Source organism: Podarcis filfolensis (genome assembly GCF_964270895.1).
Source record: "Podarcis filfolensis genome assembly, chromosome: 10".
Classification (NCBI taxonomy): domain Eukaryota; kingdom Metazoa; phylum Chordata; class Lepidosauria; order Squamata; family Lacertidae; genus Podarcis; species Podarcis filfolensis.
The window spans coordinates 66262796-66279045 of NC_139612.1; the positions used below are offsets into that span (position 1 = coordinate 66262796).

The following is a 16250-nucleotide window of genomic DNA, read 5'->3' on the forward strand; positions in this document are numbered from 1 at the left end:
ATGCTACAACGTTATTGCTTTAGTTAAATAAATTGTTTCGGTATTAAGGAAACGATTGTTTTTCTCTTTCCACTAAAGTACAGCAGAAAAGTTGTCCAAACATGAACAGTTAACTTATTAAACCTCACAATAATTTCATAATTATCTGTCAATGTATTTCTAATAGTATAACCAAATCAGTAATTTTTGATATAACTGTAAAAACTACTCTGGAATTTCTTTATTCCAAAAATGAAACCTTCATCTGATTGTCAATATTAAGATTATACCAGCAAGAATGAGTCTTTTCTGCTAAAAAAAAAAAAAAATTTAAATCAAGTCTTACTGACTAGTGATTTAAATCGTAATTTAGATTGATTTGATTTAAATCAAATCCACCCTGCTGATCCTATGTGTTTCAAGGGAGCCCACAACAACATGGGTGGGGTATTGGAGCCTTAACTCGCCTGCCCCATCCTCTGCTGTCAAGTTTGACAACTGGCTGGCAGGGCCTGCAACCAACCGTCCCACTTTCAGCCCTACTGCCATCACGTGTGGGGCGGGCCAGCCAAATCAGGACCAGAGGTTCCCCATCACTGTGGGGACAGTAATAATCATCATCATCATCAATTTTTATTTATACCACGCCCTTCCCCATTCAAAAAACCAGGCTCAGGGTGGCTAACAACAAATTTAAAACACTTAAATCAATTTAGGGGAACTAAGCATTAGGTAATCCCCAGGGCTAGCTGGCTGAATTAGTCCTACTTGGGCCAGTGAGGAGGCCAGGGGAGAATTAGCTGTGGGGTCTCAGAGCAGGTAATCTTCAGAAAAGGGGAGGGGGAGGGAAGTGAAGGGGAATAGAAGATCAGGCTGAATTAAATTAAAGGCCAGGCGGAATAGCTCTGTCTTACAGGCCCGACGGAAGGAGGTTAAATCCTGAAGGGCCCTGGTCTCATGGGACAGAGCATTCCACCAGGTCGGAGCCATCACTGAAAAGGCCCTGGCTCTGGTGGAGGATAGTCTGACTTCCTTAGGGCCCAGGACCTCTAAACTGTGGTTATTCATGGACTTTAAGGTCCTCAGCGGGGCATACCAGTAAGAGCCATTTGACAGTGGAACAGACTCCATTGGGGGTTTAAAGCAGAGGCTGGATGGCCATCTTTCATGGATGCTTTAGCTGAGATTCCTGCACTGCAAGGGGGGCTGGACTAGATGACCACAGGGACCCCTTCTGATTCTACGATTCTATGTGTAACCTACTTTTAAAAGAAAACAACATCGGTACAATGATTGCTCAGGTCCATCTCCCAGGAGAGCAGGACGGCATTCAGACAAATCAACAGGCACAGCCAAGAGCAAGTCTAAAAGGCAGAGCTGCAATCATTTATTTTCATTCAGAAATATGTCACTTAAAACAAAAACACTTACTTTGAAACCATTTTCTTTGGCAAAATGCAAGATCATAGATCTTCTCTCGCGTGTGGTGTTTGTAGCATCAAAAACCTTTGTGGGTAGAAAAGAAGAGAAATAATGTCATGGGGCTTATTATTATTTTTTACTGACATGCACTTAACTTGAAAGGAGGGGTATAAATTGGCTTTGGGTGGTTACTGGCTTGTGACAACGTGGAGGTGTGCTTTTTTAATTTATGGCACTTTTGTTGTGGAATACCCCCTGGGCTAAAATAATATTAGTATTGGCATTCGACCGGCTCCAAAAACTTTCCCCCAGCACATCTTCGGATTTTATTGTTTTAACTTTTTGAAAACTGTTCCAATTCTTATGTTTTTTTTAATTGTTCATTTTTACTGCATAGTTTAATTAAGGATGTTTTAAGGACCCAGTGAAGTTGTGATTGTGGGTTTTAATTCTGTTTTGACTGTGTTGTCCTCTGCTTGGAAGCTATTTTGGCATATAAATTAAATGTTATTTCAACAGAAAGTTATGTTCCCAGGGTGGCTCATAAAGCAGCAAGAAACAATGGAAGCCTAAATTAAAATTATTGGGGGTAGAGGCTAATACACGATATACCCAACTGTTCGAAAAGAACATCAGCCGTTCTTAAAAGCATGGGGAAACAATTGCTGTGGGTTAAACATTCCATTTGCTTTTTTTTTTTTAAATGAAGGACTGAACCCAGAACCTTCTTAACACAAAGCAAGTGGTCTCCCACAGAGCTAGAGCCCATGAGGGCTCTTCTGGTCTTAAGCCGGAGTGTAGAGTCAGTTTCTGTAGAGCACAAGACTCTTAATCTCACGGTTGTGGGTTCAAGCCCCACCTTGGGCAAGATTCCTGCTTAGCGGAAGGGTTGGAGTAGTTGACTCTCGTGGTCCCTCCAGCTCTAAAATTCTATGATCCTACCTGTTAAAGACAACAAGTGTATTCCCTCTTGCCTGGTAAGTTTAAGATACAGTGGTACCTCTGTTGCGAACGGGATCCGTTCCAGAGGCCCGTTCGCAACCTGAAAAGAATGCAACCCACGTCTGCACATCTGTGTGTGCACGGGTCATGATTTGCCACTTCTGCGCATGCGTGTGACGTCATTTTGCACATCTGCGGATGCGCGAGCGGCGAAACCCAGAAGTAACCCTTTCCGGTACAGTCACACCTAGAGTTGAATGCGCTTCGGGTTGAGCGCGTTCGAGTTGCGAACCGCAGCAACCCGGAAGTACGGAGTGCATTGCTTCCAGATTTCGCCGGTCACACATGCGCAGATGCTCAAAATGACATCACGCGCATGCGCGGAAGCGGCAAAATGTGACCTGCGCATGCACAGACACACAGTCACATCTTGGGATCCGGAACGGATCCCGTTCGCATCCCGAGATACCACTGTACTTCCGGGTCGCCGCGGGATGCAACCTGAAATCGCGCAACCTGAAGCAAACATAACATGAGGTATGACTGTACAGTGGTGTAGGCGGGGTATCAATTAAAAGAGAGAGAGACGGCACACCCCTGAGCTGAAGTGTACACAGGAGCGCCTTTCCTCCCTGGAGACCAGCTGCGCACACATGGCCTCAACAGGAAGCTGCAGACAAGCTCCAGAGATGACCACATCACTCTGCTGGCAACTGGCTCCTTTCAGGACGCGACACTCACCGCAATCTGGCCACCTTCCTCGGACAAGTACAGTTTGACATCTCGCAGGGCAGCTAAGGCACATTGCCTGCAACAACAGGGAAAAGGCGCAGGTTCAGGACATTTTGAATCACAGCTCTCGCAGGAAGCCCCAAGGGCCAAGTGGTCCCATTTACGCTACCCCCCCAAAAAGACACGGAAAGTTCCATCCATCAGCTCCCAAAGCCTCCCCACCCCATCCCCAAGGAGAGAACCCCGGTTTGTCCCCACGCTTGGTCTTCCCCATGGGTCTGCAAGGCCAGTCACTGCCCTGATGTGCTGATGTGGACAAGAGCTCTTTTGAGGCTCAAAAGCCAAGTCCACGCAACCAAGAGGGCACCTTGCTACTTCCTATATTGACTTGGGGATACAGAGCACCCTGGGACACGGGTGGCGCTGTGGGTTAAACCACAGAGCCTGGGATTTGCCGATCAGAAGGTCGTGGTTTGAATCCCTGCGATGGGGTGAGCTCCCATTGCTTGGTCCCTGCTCCTGCCAACCTAGCAGTTTGAAAGCACGCCAGTGCAAGTAGATAAATAGGTACCGCTCCAGCGGGAAGGTAAACGGCGTTTCTGTGCTCTGCTCTGGTTCGCCAGAAGCAGCTTAGTCATGCTGGCCACATGACCCGGAAGCTGTACGCCGGCTCTCTCGGCCAGTAAAGTGAGATGAGTGCCGCAACCCCAGAGTCGGCCACGACTGGACCTAATGGTCAGGGGTCCCTATACCTTTTACAGAGCACCCTAGAGAGGCCCCCCAACCAGCGCTGAAACACACCAGCTCCCAAAAGCCAAACTTTCAATTCAAGAAAAGAGCAGAAGGTAAAAAACAAACAAACCAGGATGAAGGAAACTTGGAGCATAATAGCTCAACTTACTTGCGGACTTTCATAGCCTCCTCATTATCAGGACGAAAGAAGTCGTAGGAGCTGTAATGTTTCACGGCCTCACGGCGATACTCCCCGACATTGAACACTGCAAGGAGAAAGGAGGAGAGTCAAGGCGCCTGCACTTTTGTTAAGGGAGAAAGACATGGAAACCCATGAAATTCAACCAAGTTCTCCTCCCAAAACAAGCTGCATAGGTCGGGCTTGTAAACAGCCACTTGCCTGCCTGAATCGGGTCCCCCTGAAGGGCCCCTTCTTTTGTAAAAGCAGATGAAAACATGACTCATTTTCCTCCAGATGAGTGAAAAGCATAGATACATGCTGGGTCGTGGGTTCGAATCCCACACTGGGCAAAAATATTCCTGCAATGCCGGGGGTTGGACTAGATGACTCTTGGGGCCCCTTCCAACTCCACAATTCTATGATTCCATGCTACCAACATATTTGTGGAGCCGCAAGTGATTTCCAAGAGAGACTGTTATGGATTGCCTCTGTCTCTCTGGTTTCTCTTTGGGAAAGACCTGCACTGACCCAGGTACCTCAAAAAATGATCCGAGCCACAGCCCCCCTCCTTATGAATCTTGGAAGCACACAATGAAAATTACTAGCAGATTGGTGGACATAACAGAGGTTTCCCAACACTTGAGCCTCTGAAACAGGTCACCAAACTCCCCAAATAGTTTGGTCCCGCGGTCCAGTTCCAAGAACTGACTTTGGGGCAGATGCAACATGCATCAAAATGCAACTCAACGTCATGCACGAGAAATTATCAGAAGCTGTAAGAGCAAAAAAGAAGAACTCTGCCGGATGAGACCAAAAGTTACTTAGTTCAGCTAGGCTAGCTAGCCGACCTAACCAGAAGAGTCCGCGACCAGAAGGAGGAAGAACGGGATAAATTTAATGATTATTTAGTTCAATTTGTTAAGTCAAACTAACTGGAAATAGCTTGCAGATACTTAATGGGCTTAGGATTTCATTTATGTTAAGTGATGAATTAATATGTTTAATTCTATAAGGTGAAGATCTAAGGATGGTAATGTTTAAGTTAAATTTCATAAAATTTGGGATTTGCAAAACCGTTAAAAGGACATGGAATGAAATTCAACCAAGGGGAAGCGAGGAAGTCACTTAACAAAGTTAATAACTGTAATTTTTAATAAGGCTATGATTTATGTTTGTTTTGTTTGTTTGTTGTGTGTTTGTTTGTTTGTTTGTTTATAATATTGTGAAAACCAATAATTTTTTGGAAAAAACAAAACAAAAGTTAATTAGTTCAGCATCCTCCCTCCCCAGAACAGCCAATGAAATACTGTATCTAATGCACCATCGAATCTAATGCGCACCAAAAAAAAGGAGCACATTACAGTTGAGTAAATACGGTACTTCTAAGAAGCACGACCTGTTGCTCCCAACACAGGCACCCAGGGGCTTCAACTATAAAGCCTCAAGTCAGCCCAGAATCTCACCTTTTGTCGGGACGCCGATCCAGTTGAGGTAGCGGGTCAGCTTCTTGGAAATGTAGGTTTTCCCACGAGCCGGGAGGCCGACCATGACGATCACAGTGGGGGAATTGGTAAGCTGAGGGCCACATACTATGGGCAGGTGAAGAAGGGAGAAAGAAAATGGATGTTGAAAAGGGAGACGACTTGTCATATCAATACTACATGTTTTTATAAAGGCAGGCAACTGGGATCATAGAATTCTAGAGTTGGAAGGGTCCAAAGCATCTTGTCCAACCCTCTAAGAATATGCAGCTGTCCCACACAGGGATTGAACTTGCAACCTTGGCATTATCAGCGCCATGCTCTAACCAACTGAGCTATCCAGGCTGGCCAGCACACCTGGCCCAATGGAGATAGTGGTGCCTTGTAGCCAAGAGACGAAGCTGTAAGCTAGGATCTCTCCCCCGTTCCACCTCTGCCAGCTGACCATAGGCAAATCACCGCCTTTCAGCCTCAGTCCCTCTTTCTGCAATATGGGGATAAAACAGACCTAATTCCCAGATTACCAAGAGAATGTGTGCAAAGCAACTTAGAACATGTGAAAAGCATTATGTGAATGTCCTGGTCGCATATCAGCCTTTTCTACTGCAGCCTCGAGACAAAACCTGCTAGACAGCAAGGACTGAGGTGCTGAAAGCCTGCCGACTCATCCTTAGACTGGGACATGAGCCAGACAGAGACAGCCAAGCGGCAAGGACACTCAGGAAGAAAGCATGATGCAGCCCAAATCTCCTGCTGTTCTGAAACATACACACGGGTTTGTTTGTGCAGGGGATGTCTAAGGGATTTTATTCGGAGCTCAGAATTCAGCAGCCTAAGAATTTCAAGTTTCTGCCCCTTGCAGGTCACAAAAACAGAACAGGACTTGAGAATCGCGTTACTCCCAGAACCTTAGAAGCCACTCAGAGAGAAAGGCTAAAATTCTACAGCAGTGTTCCTTCCTTTTGTCTAAGTTCCCCTGACATGCAAGATGCAAGTCACAGGTGTTGCCAACAACTCTCAAGATAGCAAGCTGGCTGTCGCTCAACAGAACGGAAACTCATTTCTTTGCAACCCAGATTTCCACTGCTACTCTCCCAGAACCTGGCACAAGAGGGTCTTGTAAATCTCTGGGTTTGATCCTCCTACCTGCCACATCCCTGTAGCAAAACAAGTGTATTGGCAATGAGAGCATGATGGCAAAAGGATTCTTGCCAAGCCATCTCTGCTGGTCTGTGGAGGCAGGAGAAGAGTTCAGGGCAGAATGATGAGCAATTGGCACCCAGTCCGCCACGATGGTGCCCGGGGGAGTTTCAGAGTGGAAAGCCATGCCAAATCCAATAAAAAGTTCCAGCCTTCCTTTCTGGCATTCCTAGAATCTCTGCCGAGAGGTTTCGCACGGGAACCAGGTGGGTCATCCTCCCAAAGGAGGATGCAAGCAGGTGATGTACGGAAGAGTCTCGCAGCATGAAATGTAGGAGCACAAGGCTGCTGCCTTATACAGAGTCAGACCTCTGGGCCATCTACTTCAGTATTGTCTACCAGTGTTTCTCAACCTGTGGGTCCCCACATGTTGTTGGACTACAATTCCCATCATTCCTAGCCAGCATGACCAGTGGTCAGGGATGATGGGAGTTATAGTCCAACAACATCTGGGGACACACAGGTTGAGAACCGCTGGGACTGGCAGCAGCTCTCAGAGGCTTCAGCTAGCAGCCTCTTCCAAGTCCTACCTGGACATGTCAGGATTTGGTCACATCAATATCGAGAAACTGAGCACCCGCCCTACATCACTAAGGGGGAAAGGCCAGGAATAAAAAACCCACTGGTGGGTTTATTATCAGCCACACTTACAGGACAACCTTTTCTCTTTGCATTTTTGATGCTTTAGGACAGCAATGACCCAGAAGGACTTGAAGTCCTGCTATGCTTTAAGAGTACAGTGGTACCTCGGGTTAAGAATGTAATTCGTTCTGGAGGTCCGTTCTTAACCTGAATCCGTCTTAACCTGAAGCACCACTTTAGCTAATGGGGCCTCCTGCTGCTGCCGCGCCGCCGGAGCACGGTTTCTGTTCTCATCCTGAAGCAAAGTTCTTAACCTGAGGTACTATTTCTGGGTTAGCGGAGTCTGTAACTTGAAGTGTCTGTAACCTAAAGTGTATGTAACCCGAGGTACCACTGTATTGGGGGGGAGAATTCAGCAAAGCCTGGTTCTCTTCATACGGAGAAGGGGTTGCCGAAAAAGTGGGGTGCGGGGATGTGTGGGGTCTTGGATCAGAAAGCATTAATGCACATATTTCAGAAGAGGGGTGTAAGAAAAGGTTAATGATGGGGCTCAGTCATTTGTGGCTGTTTCGTTTTTCAGAGAGGGCTACATGAGCACTTAAGCAATGAGAGGCTTTTTCGAAAAAATAAATGTTGCAGGACGCAATGTGGTCCAGGAAGGATATTGCACCATTTATCCTCAGAAGCATGATCTAACAGGGACATTGCAAACACTGCAAGTCACTCCATACAGGCAACAGACCCAATAACTGGGAGACACAATCTCATTTCCCAAGGAACAATATATTAAGTGTTTGAAGTCTGGAGGGGGGAGGTAGTATATAACAGAGGCTCCAGAAAAAATATATACAACATTGCGATTCCATGCAGCAAACCAGCATCAGTTCTGTATTCAATGCCTTCTAAACTAACGTTCTGAAAGAAACTGGTTTGGGACCGTAATAAATTTCATTTCATTTCAATCGTCTGAAAAGACCTGCAGGTAAAGGACCCCTGGACCGGTCAAAGGCGATTATGGGGTGCAGTGCTCATCTCGCATCTATACCTGTCCTCATACCTGGAGCGGCTGAAATTGTCAAGAAACTCTGGCAAGCACCCAGAAGCAATTCTATGGAACTGGGGAGACAGGTCATTGCCAGCTACACTTCACACTGCAAAATTACACAAAAGAGACAGCAGGCACTATATATTCTGTACCAAGGGGTTGGTGGAAAGTGCGGGGGCAATGGCACTTTGAAATTACAATGCAGTGGTAGAGCTTAACATGTTTAAGGGGCTCTTTCTGTCCTCACATGCCACACCAATGCAATATGTGAAAGAGAGAGCTCTCTCCAATGCCATTCTCCTCCCTTGCTGGCCTCACGTCATCTCTGTCCATTGAGCCAGCAGCGCCGCCAGATCCTACGTGGGAGACGTGCAATTTGACAGAAAATGAATGGATCGCCCCTAGGAAACCCAGCAAGGCATCACTCTGCAACAGCAGCAGCCAGCCCTGAAATTAGATCTCTCAAAGACCACACAGACACACCCACAAGGCATGCAGAGTGAGCGAGCTGCAGGATGCTTTGAAAGAAGCAGCAAATGACTCCTCGCTCCTCCCCTCCTGGGTTTCACTCTATTTGCATCAGATAAGAGCCCAAGCTGAATGCATCCCATTATTTCAAGCCTTCCTCATCTTTTTTGCAAAGAGGTACCCAGAAGAGTAAAATCAACCCAGAGCTTGTGAAGGGAGACTAGGGTTTTTCCTTTATGCTACAAGGAGAAATAGGCATAACCAAATGAATCTCTACCTGAACAATTACAGACATGAACAGAAAAGCTCTCAGAGAATAGGAATGGGGGTGATACTCATTTTAAAGGCAGGGTATGCTTTTTGAAAGGGCCCCAAAGACTGTGGGTAAGGAAGTGCCACCTGTTCTCTCCCCCCATAAGGCTAACCTTCTCCCTTCAAGGTAGGCAAATGGCCCAGGAGGCAGCAAAGCCGGTCACTAGGCAAACAGGGATGGGAGATGAATGACTGATTCAGGGCTTCAAAGCCCCCACCCACAACTCAAGAGAGGCTTTCCAACATTGCTTCTAGGACAGCAGTGCTTAGGAACATCCCCGGTTCCTTGGGGGCTTTTAAAAGACAAAACATAATTAAAATCCAGAGGGGAAGATGTGGATTGAGAGAAAATGCCTGGATTAACTATGTGCATGAATTAATTCAGCTGCCAGGGAAAGAGGGGGGAATCAAGTGAAGATTGCAAAAGGAAATCCCTTTGCAAGAGGCTTGTCTTTGTGCCTAGCTGCTCTTAAGGGAGTTGCTGGACTGCAACTCCCATCATCCCTGACCTGGTTGTGGGCTGATGAGAGTCTGAAGTCCACATCATCAGGAAGGACAAAGGTTCCCCTTTCTGCAAAGGCACAGCAGATTGTACCGCCCAAAGGCCGCAGCCCCACTGAAAGCCTGCTGTCAAGAAGTTGCCTGTTCCACAAGAACAGGAGAGGCTGCCTTATATGGAGCAAGGCCTTTGGTCCACACAGCACAGGATCACCTAGGTTTGCTCAGCCAAGTCTCCCAAGGTTGCAGGCAGGGGACACTTCCAGCCCTTATCTGGAGATGCCACGGACTGAACCTGCCTGGCTCCAGATGCAAATCAGATGCGCGGCTGAGCCAAGGACCTTTCCTTTAAGTCAGAAAACTGGTCCACAAAGCTCAGCTTTGTGGGATCGTTGCCAGTCAGGCCAGATCCATACAAACCACCTGAAGGCCCCCCACAGAATCCTGGGAAACGTAGTTTCACACCGAGAGAGCTACAATTCCCAGCACCTTATCAAACTACAGTTCCTAAGATTCTTTGTGGCGGCAGTGGGAGTCATGTGCTTAAAATGTGTGGGGTGAACCTGCCCCTTCCACTAGAGGCACGGGGTCCTTCTGCAAGCAAAACTGGGAGAATAGGAAAGGGGAGGAGGTAATAGGGGGAGCTTCCTCGGAGGTGCAATGCGGCAAGGCACCCATCCCTCCTCCTCTTCCTCTCTTGCAGCCCGACCTTTTTCTCCCACCCACGTGGAGCCGGGGTCCTCTTCCCCAGTGGCGTAGCGTGGGGGGTGCAGGGGGGCGGGCCGCACCGGGCGCAACATCTGGGGTTAGGGCAAATCCATGGGTTAGGGGGCGCAAATTACTTGCCTTGCCCCGGGTGCTGACAACCCACGCTACACCACTGCTCTTCCCGCCGGCCCCAGCAACCCACTCATCCGGATGGGCAGCTATTTTCCCAGGGGAACGATGCCCCCGCCGTGGGATGGTTCCCAAGCTGAGCAATGCGCAGGCGGCTGGGACACGCCTTTCCCCGAGGAAAGCCGAGCATCAGCTCGGGTCGCCACCGCTTTGCACGCCAAAGGAAGCCTCCGGTGCGCTCTCCAGGAAGCGGGAGACCTCGAGCCATGGGGGACCGACGCATTCCTTGGAGAGCTGCTAGGAGTCCCCAAGGCACCACCCGCAGCTGCACTGAGGAGCCGCGGTGTGACTCAGCAGCGAGGCAGGCGCCTGCTCCGCACATCGCGCGCGGAGAGCCCCTGGAGGGGAGCGCGCCCCTGCCGCCGCCATGCGAGTCGTGCAGCGCATCGCATCGCCGCCGCGGCGGGAGGAGGGCAGAGGAAGCGGAGGCGTGGCGCACCGGCGCAAAGGAGAGTATTTCAGGTCATCCACATGGCCCTGCCGGCCCGGCTAGCCGGGAATAGCTTCCTCCCTGCCTCGCCGGACCTTCGCCAGCAGCGAGGCAGAAGCGCAGCCGGCTCTCTCCTTCCAGCCGGCAGCTTCTCCAAGGCTCGGTTTCAACCCTGCCTGGAGAAGAACACGGGGGGAAAGCGAGGCCCGGCTCCCTAGCCGCCGCTTCTCCGCACGCGGCAGCCGAGCCCTTTCCGCCCGCCGTGCAGGCGCGGCTCGTTTCCGGGTACCGGCGAAGGAGAGGCGCGCAAGGTTGCCGGTGGCCGGCAAGCCGCACGGTGCCGGCTCCCCGCCCACAGCGCCGAAAACGGGCGCGCGGAGGGGTCCACGCGGGGCTGCACAGCTCGAGACTCCCGTCCCACCAAAAAGAGAGGCGGGAAAAAAAACACTTTTCAGTCTAAACAAAACAAAACCATGAAAACGCCAATTCCCCGGCGCACAATATGCGCACAGTGCGTTTTACGCACTGGATGCTACCCGATTTCTAAAAAATGCATTCTAGTTTAAATCAGATCCTGATTTTTGCCAGACCCATCTTTCTCCTCTACAGATTTTAGGGGTCAATCGGGTCCTTTGCGTACTCCCCTAAAAAGTCCCACGCCCCCCAAATCACGTTCACTTTCCTCCACGAATACTCAAGGACGCCCCCTCTCCAAAACCGACGCCGAGGCGCCTCCAACCTTCAGCATCTCGCGCCTGGTTTAGCGGATGCGAGGATACTCCGAATCCCTGCCGATTAAATGCCCGACCCCCGCCGGTCGATTCCCACCCCCAATTGTACTTACATCTATGGGGCAGCGCCGGGTGATTGTCGGGCGGGAGCCAAATTTTCTGGATGCGGCTTTGCGTTAGCTCCATCGGCATTTTTAAAGCGAAGGTCTCGACGCGCCCCGGTTCCACCTTGGGTTGAGGATGCGGCGGCCGGAGGAAAGGCGAGACGTGGGTGGAGGTGGAGGGAAGAAAACAAAGGGAAGAAGCCCTTTCTCTTTCCTTTTTATTATTATCTTTTGGGTCTGTCTCGCTTCCTTTTCCAGGAATCGGGGGACTCCTGTCGTCTCTTAAGGCGTCTAGGCTGTAACGCAATTAAATATGTATCTAAACCGACTTTCCAAAAAGAAACTCCCCCTTCCCCCTGCAGGATTGAAAGGACAGCTCTCTCTTCGATCCCCGGTCAAGAATCGGAGTAAGCCCTTGCAAAGCACGAAAGCGAGGCTGTTAGTCCTTAAGTGCCCTTCTCTTTGGGATCAGATTAATAGATGCGCTCCGCATCGGATTCATTCAGCGCTACGAGTGACTCGCGGCTGCCCGCACGGCTATTTCTATAGGCCGGCCTGCCGGGGAAAAAACGAGCCTGGCGTCACGGCCCGCCTCCTCCTGCCGGGGCCAAGGGGGCGGGAGAAGCTCTTTCGCTCCCTCTCGCGTCCTGAAGGAGGAAAGGAGGCGAGACGCGGCGCAAAGCAGCCCCCGGCTGCCCCCATCCGTCGGCCGGCTGAACTGAAGCCGGCGGGGCGCGCTCTGCAGAGACAAAGCGACACGAAAAACCTTTTCCAGGCGGGGGAAGAGGCAACAAAAGGTCCATTTGAAAAGGAAGATTAGTAAAGGGTTTCCCTACCTTGGGTCTCCAGCTACAATTACAGCTGCAATTCCCATCATCCCTGACCACTGGTCCTGCTAGCGAAGGATGATGGGAATTGCAGTCCGAGAACAGCTGGAGACCCAAGCTGGGGAAACACTGATTTGATACATATTCCCAGATGTTGGTGGACTACAGCTCCCATAAAGGTAAAGGGACCCCTGACCATTAGGTCCAGTCGTGACCGACTCTGGGGTTGCGGCACTCATCTCGCTTTATTGGCTGAGGGAGCCGGCATACAGCTTCCGGGTCATGTGGCCAGCATGACCAAGCCGCTTCTGGCAAATCAGGAAACGCCGTTTACCTTCCCGCTGGAGTGGTACCTATTTATCTACTTGCACTTTGATGTGCTTTTGAACTGCTAGGTGGGCAGGAGCAGGGACCGAGCAACGGGAGCTTACCCCGTCGCGGGGATTCGAACCGCCGACCTTCTGATCGGCAAGTCCTAGGCTCTGTGGTTTAACCCACAGCGCCACCTGCGTCCCAGCCACAGCTCCCATATCCCCAGCCATATTCCCAGATTCCCAAACGTCTTGCTCTGCTTTCCTTTGGACCGCATCAGCAAGGCTGAGAGAGGGGTCTTGCGGTCAGGGCAGCCCAGGACCTCCTGAAACACTGCTCAGGATCGCACCTTGAAGAAATCACTTTGGTGCTGCTAACGCAGCAGTTTGACTTCACGCCCAGAGGCACACTCCCTTGTCTCTTGAGACAGACTGGACGCCAACAATTCTCAGATCAGATCATTCTCAACCAGCTTAGCCAATGGGTATGGGGTGGTGTTTGTTGCTGTAGCACAAAAACTGGAGGGGGACCCAAGACTGAGCAACAATGTAATAAGATACAGAGGATGTTGTGGAAGGAAACAATTAAGCCTGTTTCATCCCTACTGGAGTTGTTTGGACAAGAATTTTTGGGCTTATTCCCAAGAAAACCTGCACAAAAAATTGCAGCAGTGGTATCCTCATGGCAGGATTTTGGGGCTGAAGTCCAGGGCTCCCTCTCAGCAAAAGGATCCCCAAACACACCAGGGCTTTCCTACTGCCTATTGAAATAAGGGAGTAAAGCACATTAGCATCTAAAGAGCGGCACCCATGAGGCCGTTAAACCCAGAATTCAAAATTACTTAACTGCATCATTTGTGGACTGCACATTTAATAAACATGCATTTAACAAACATGTATTTAATTCTCTCACTAAAATCAATGGGACTGTCCCTAGCAATCCAGTGAGTGCAATGGGATTTACTGCTGAGTAAATCCCCAGCCAGCATGGTCAAGGATGGATGAGGGGAGCTGTAGATTGGCAACATCTGGAGGGCCAAAGGTTTTCCCTGTCCCTGGGGAAAAAATATTTCGATTGGATCATAAAGGGAAGGCTGTGAAATTATTTCCTTTTAATCATTCGACCAAATCCAATGATCACTTTTCCACAGAGAGTTGCATGCATGGGAAGCTGCCTTATACAGAGCCAGACCATTGGCCCATCTAGATCAGTGCTGTCGACACTGACTGGCAGCTGCTCTCCAGGGTTTTCCAGAGGGGTCTCTCCCCATCCTGCCTGGAGATGCCAGGAATTGGACTGGGGGACCATCCATCTGCAAAACAGGTGCTCTTACTATTGAAGAAGAAGAAGAGTTTGGATTTGATACCCTGCTTTATCACTACCCAAAGGAGTCTCAAAGCGGCTAACATTCTCCTTTCCATTCCTCCCCCACAACAAACACTCTGTGAGGTGAGTGGGGCTGAGACTCTTCAGAGAAGTGTGACTAGCCCAAGGTTACCCAGCAGCTGCATGTGGAGGAGCGGGGAAGTTCACCAGATTACGAGTCCACCGCTCTTAACCACTACACCACGCTGGCTGTCTCTCTCATTGAGCGATGGAAATTTCCTTGTACGGAATGAAATTACCGGTTCATCTTGCTCAGTACTGCCGTCACCCCTTGGCTTTCCAGTTAGCAGCCCACAAGCTTCATTCAGGTGGCCTGCAGCACCTGTAGAGTTATGGTTGAAGAAATATTTTTATCTGTTTTTAACTGAACTTATTATTGCATCTTACTGTACTGCAGTTCTCGCTATAGCACAACAAAATACAAGACAGCCATACCTCGGAAGTCAGAAGGAATCCGTTCTGGAAGTCCGCTCGACTTCCAAAACGTTCAGAAACCAAGGCACGGCTTCTGATTGGCTGCAGGAAGCTCCTGCAGCCAATCGGAAGCCACGGAACCCACATCGGACGTTCGGGTTCCAAAGAACGTTCGCAAACACTCACTTATGGGTTTGTGGCGTTCGGGAGCCAAAACGTTCGACTTGCAAGGCATTCGACTTCTGAGGTGCAACTGTACAGAAGAAATGAAGGAGAAGGAAGAGGAGTTTGGATTTGATATCCTGCTTTATCACTACCCGAAGGAGTCTCAAAGCGGCTAACATTCTCCTTTCCCTTCCTCCCCCACAACAAACACTCTGTGAGGTGAGTGGGGCTGAGAGACTTCAGAGACTTCAGAGAAGCGTGATTGGCCCAAGGTCACCCAGCAGCTGCATGTGGAGGAGCGGGGAAGCGAACCTGGTTCACCAGATTACGAGTCCACCGCTCTTAACCACTACACTACGCTGGCTTCCCCGCTCCTCCACCTGCAGCTGCTGGGTGACCTTGGGCCAGTCACACTTCTCTGAAGTCTCTCAGCCTCACTCACCTCACAGAGTGTTTGTTGTGGGGGAGGAAGGGAAAGGAGATTGTTAGCCGCTTTGAGACTCCTTAAAAGGTAAAGGTAAAGGGACCCCTGACCATTAGGCCCAGTCGTGGCCGACTCTGGGGTTGCAGCGCTCATCTCGCTATATTGGCCGAGGGAGCCGGCATACAGCTTCCAGGTCATGTGGCCAGCATGGCTAAGCCGCTTCTGGCGAACCAGATCAGCGCACGGAAACGCTGTTTACCTTCCCGCCGGAGTGGTACCTATTTATCTACTTGCACTTTGACGAGCTTTTGAACTGCTAGGTTGGCAGGAGCAAGGACCAAGCAACGGGAACTCAGCCCGTCGTGGGGATTCAAACCGTCGACCTTCTGATCGGCAAGCCCTAGGTTTAACCCACAGCACCACCCGTGTCCCATGAGACTCCTTAGGGTAGTGATAAAGCAGAATATCACATCCAAACTCTTCTTCTTCTTCTCTACCAACTGAGCTATATGGCCCTCACTAAACAGGAACATAAGGAACTGCCTTATATTGAGCTACATCACTGGTCCATCTAGCTCACCATTGGCTATACTGACTAGCAATGGGATTTCAGACAAGGGTCTTTTCCGGGCTGTGCTTGAAGATGTTATGGCCTGGACTTGGGACCTTCTGCATGCGACCCAGTTGCTCTGCCACTGAGCTGTGATTCTTCTAGGGCACCTTTGGACGTGGTTATGGAGGTTTGTGGATAAGAGGAACTTATAGAGTAACACAAAAACCGACCTACCTAAAAGCAGCTGTTTGGATCTCACAGAATCCTAGAATTGCAAAGGGACACTAAGGGCCATCTAGTCCAACCCCCGGCAATGCAGGAATCTCAACTCAAGCATCCATGACAGATGGGCACCCAACCTCTGCTTAAAAACCTCCAAGGAAGGAGGTTCTTGCCCGGTACCTGATACTCCTTTACGACTAAGGTCCTCTTG

At 49.8% G+C, this 16250-nt stretch overlaps 1 protein-coding gene and 1 long non-coding RNA gene across 17 annotated transcripts in view; one reads left to right on the plus strand and one right to left on the minus strand.

The window, feature by feature from the left end:
• The window catches only part of LOC310743135, a 252921-nt gene that overhangs the window by 185422 nt on the left and 51249 nt on the right, over positions 1–16250 (plus strand). The window contains exon 1 of one of the 5 annotated variants that reach the window (XR_014538793.1): positions 15384–15538. The exons of the other annotated variants lie outside the window; for them this stretch is intronic. This is a non-coding gene — a long non-coding RNA (uncharacterized lncRNA). Of the gene's footprint in view, positions 1–15383; positions 15539–16250 lie in introns of those variants that run through there. 5 annotated transcript variants of the gene reach the window in all.
• PFKFB3 (6-phosphofructo-2-kinase/fructose-2,6-biphosphatase 3) overlaps positions 1–16250 on the minus strand; it is a 69736-nt gene that overhangs the window by 20686 nt on the left and 32800 nt on the right. For 6 of the 12 annotated variants that reach the window (XM_083572812.1, XM_083572805.1, XM_083572809.1 and 3 more), the window contains exons 2-7: positions 14501–14583; positions 11746–12032; positions 5452–5577; positions 3977–4073; positions 3085–3151; positions 1411–1485 (exon numbers count right to left, since the gene is read on the minus strand). In XM_083572812.1, coding sequence (XP_083428938.1) covers positions 1411–1485; positions 3085–3151; positions 3977–4073; positions 5452–5577; positions 11746–12032; positions 14501–14508 — 660 coding nt within the window. In that variant the 5' untranslated portion in view covers positions 14509–14583. The remainder of the gene's footprint in view (positions 1–1410; positions 1486–3084; positions 3152–3976; positions 4074–5451; positions 5578–11745; positions 12033–14500; positions 14584–16250) is intronic. The other 6 variants (XM_083572806.1, XM_083572813.1, XM_083572808.1 and 3 more) reach the window with 3 other exon arrangements.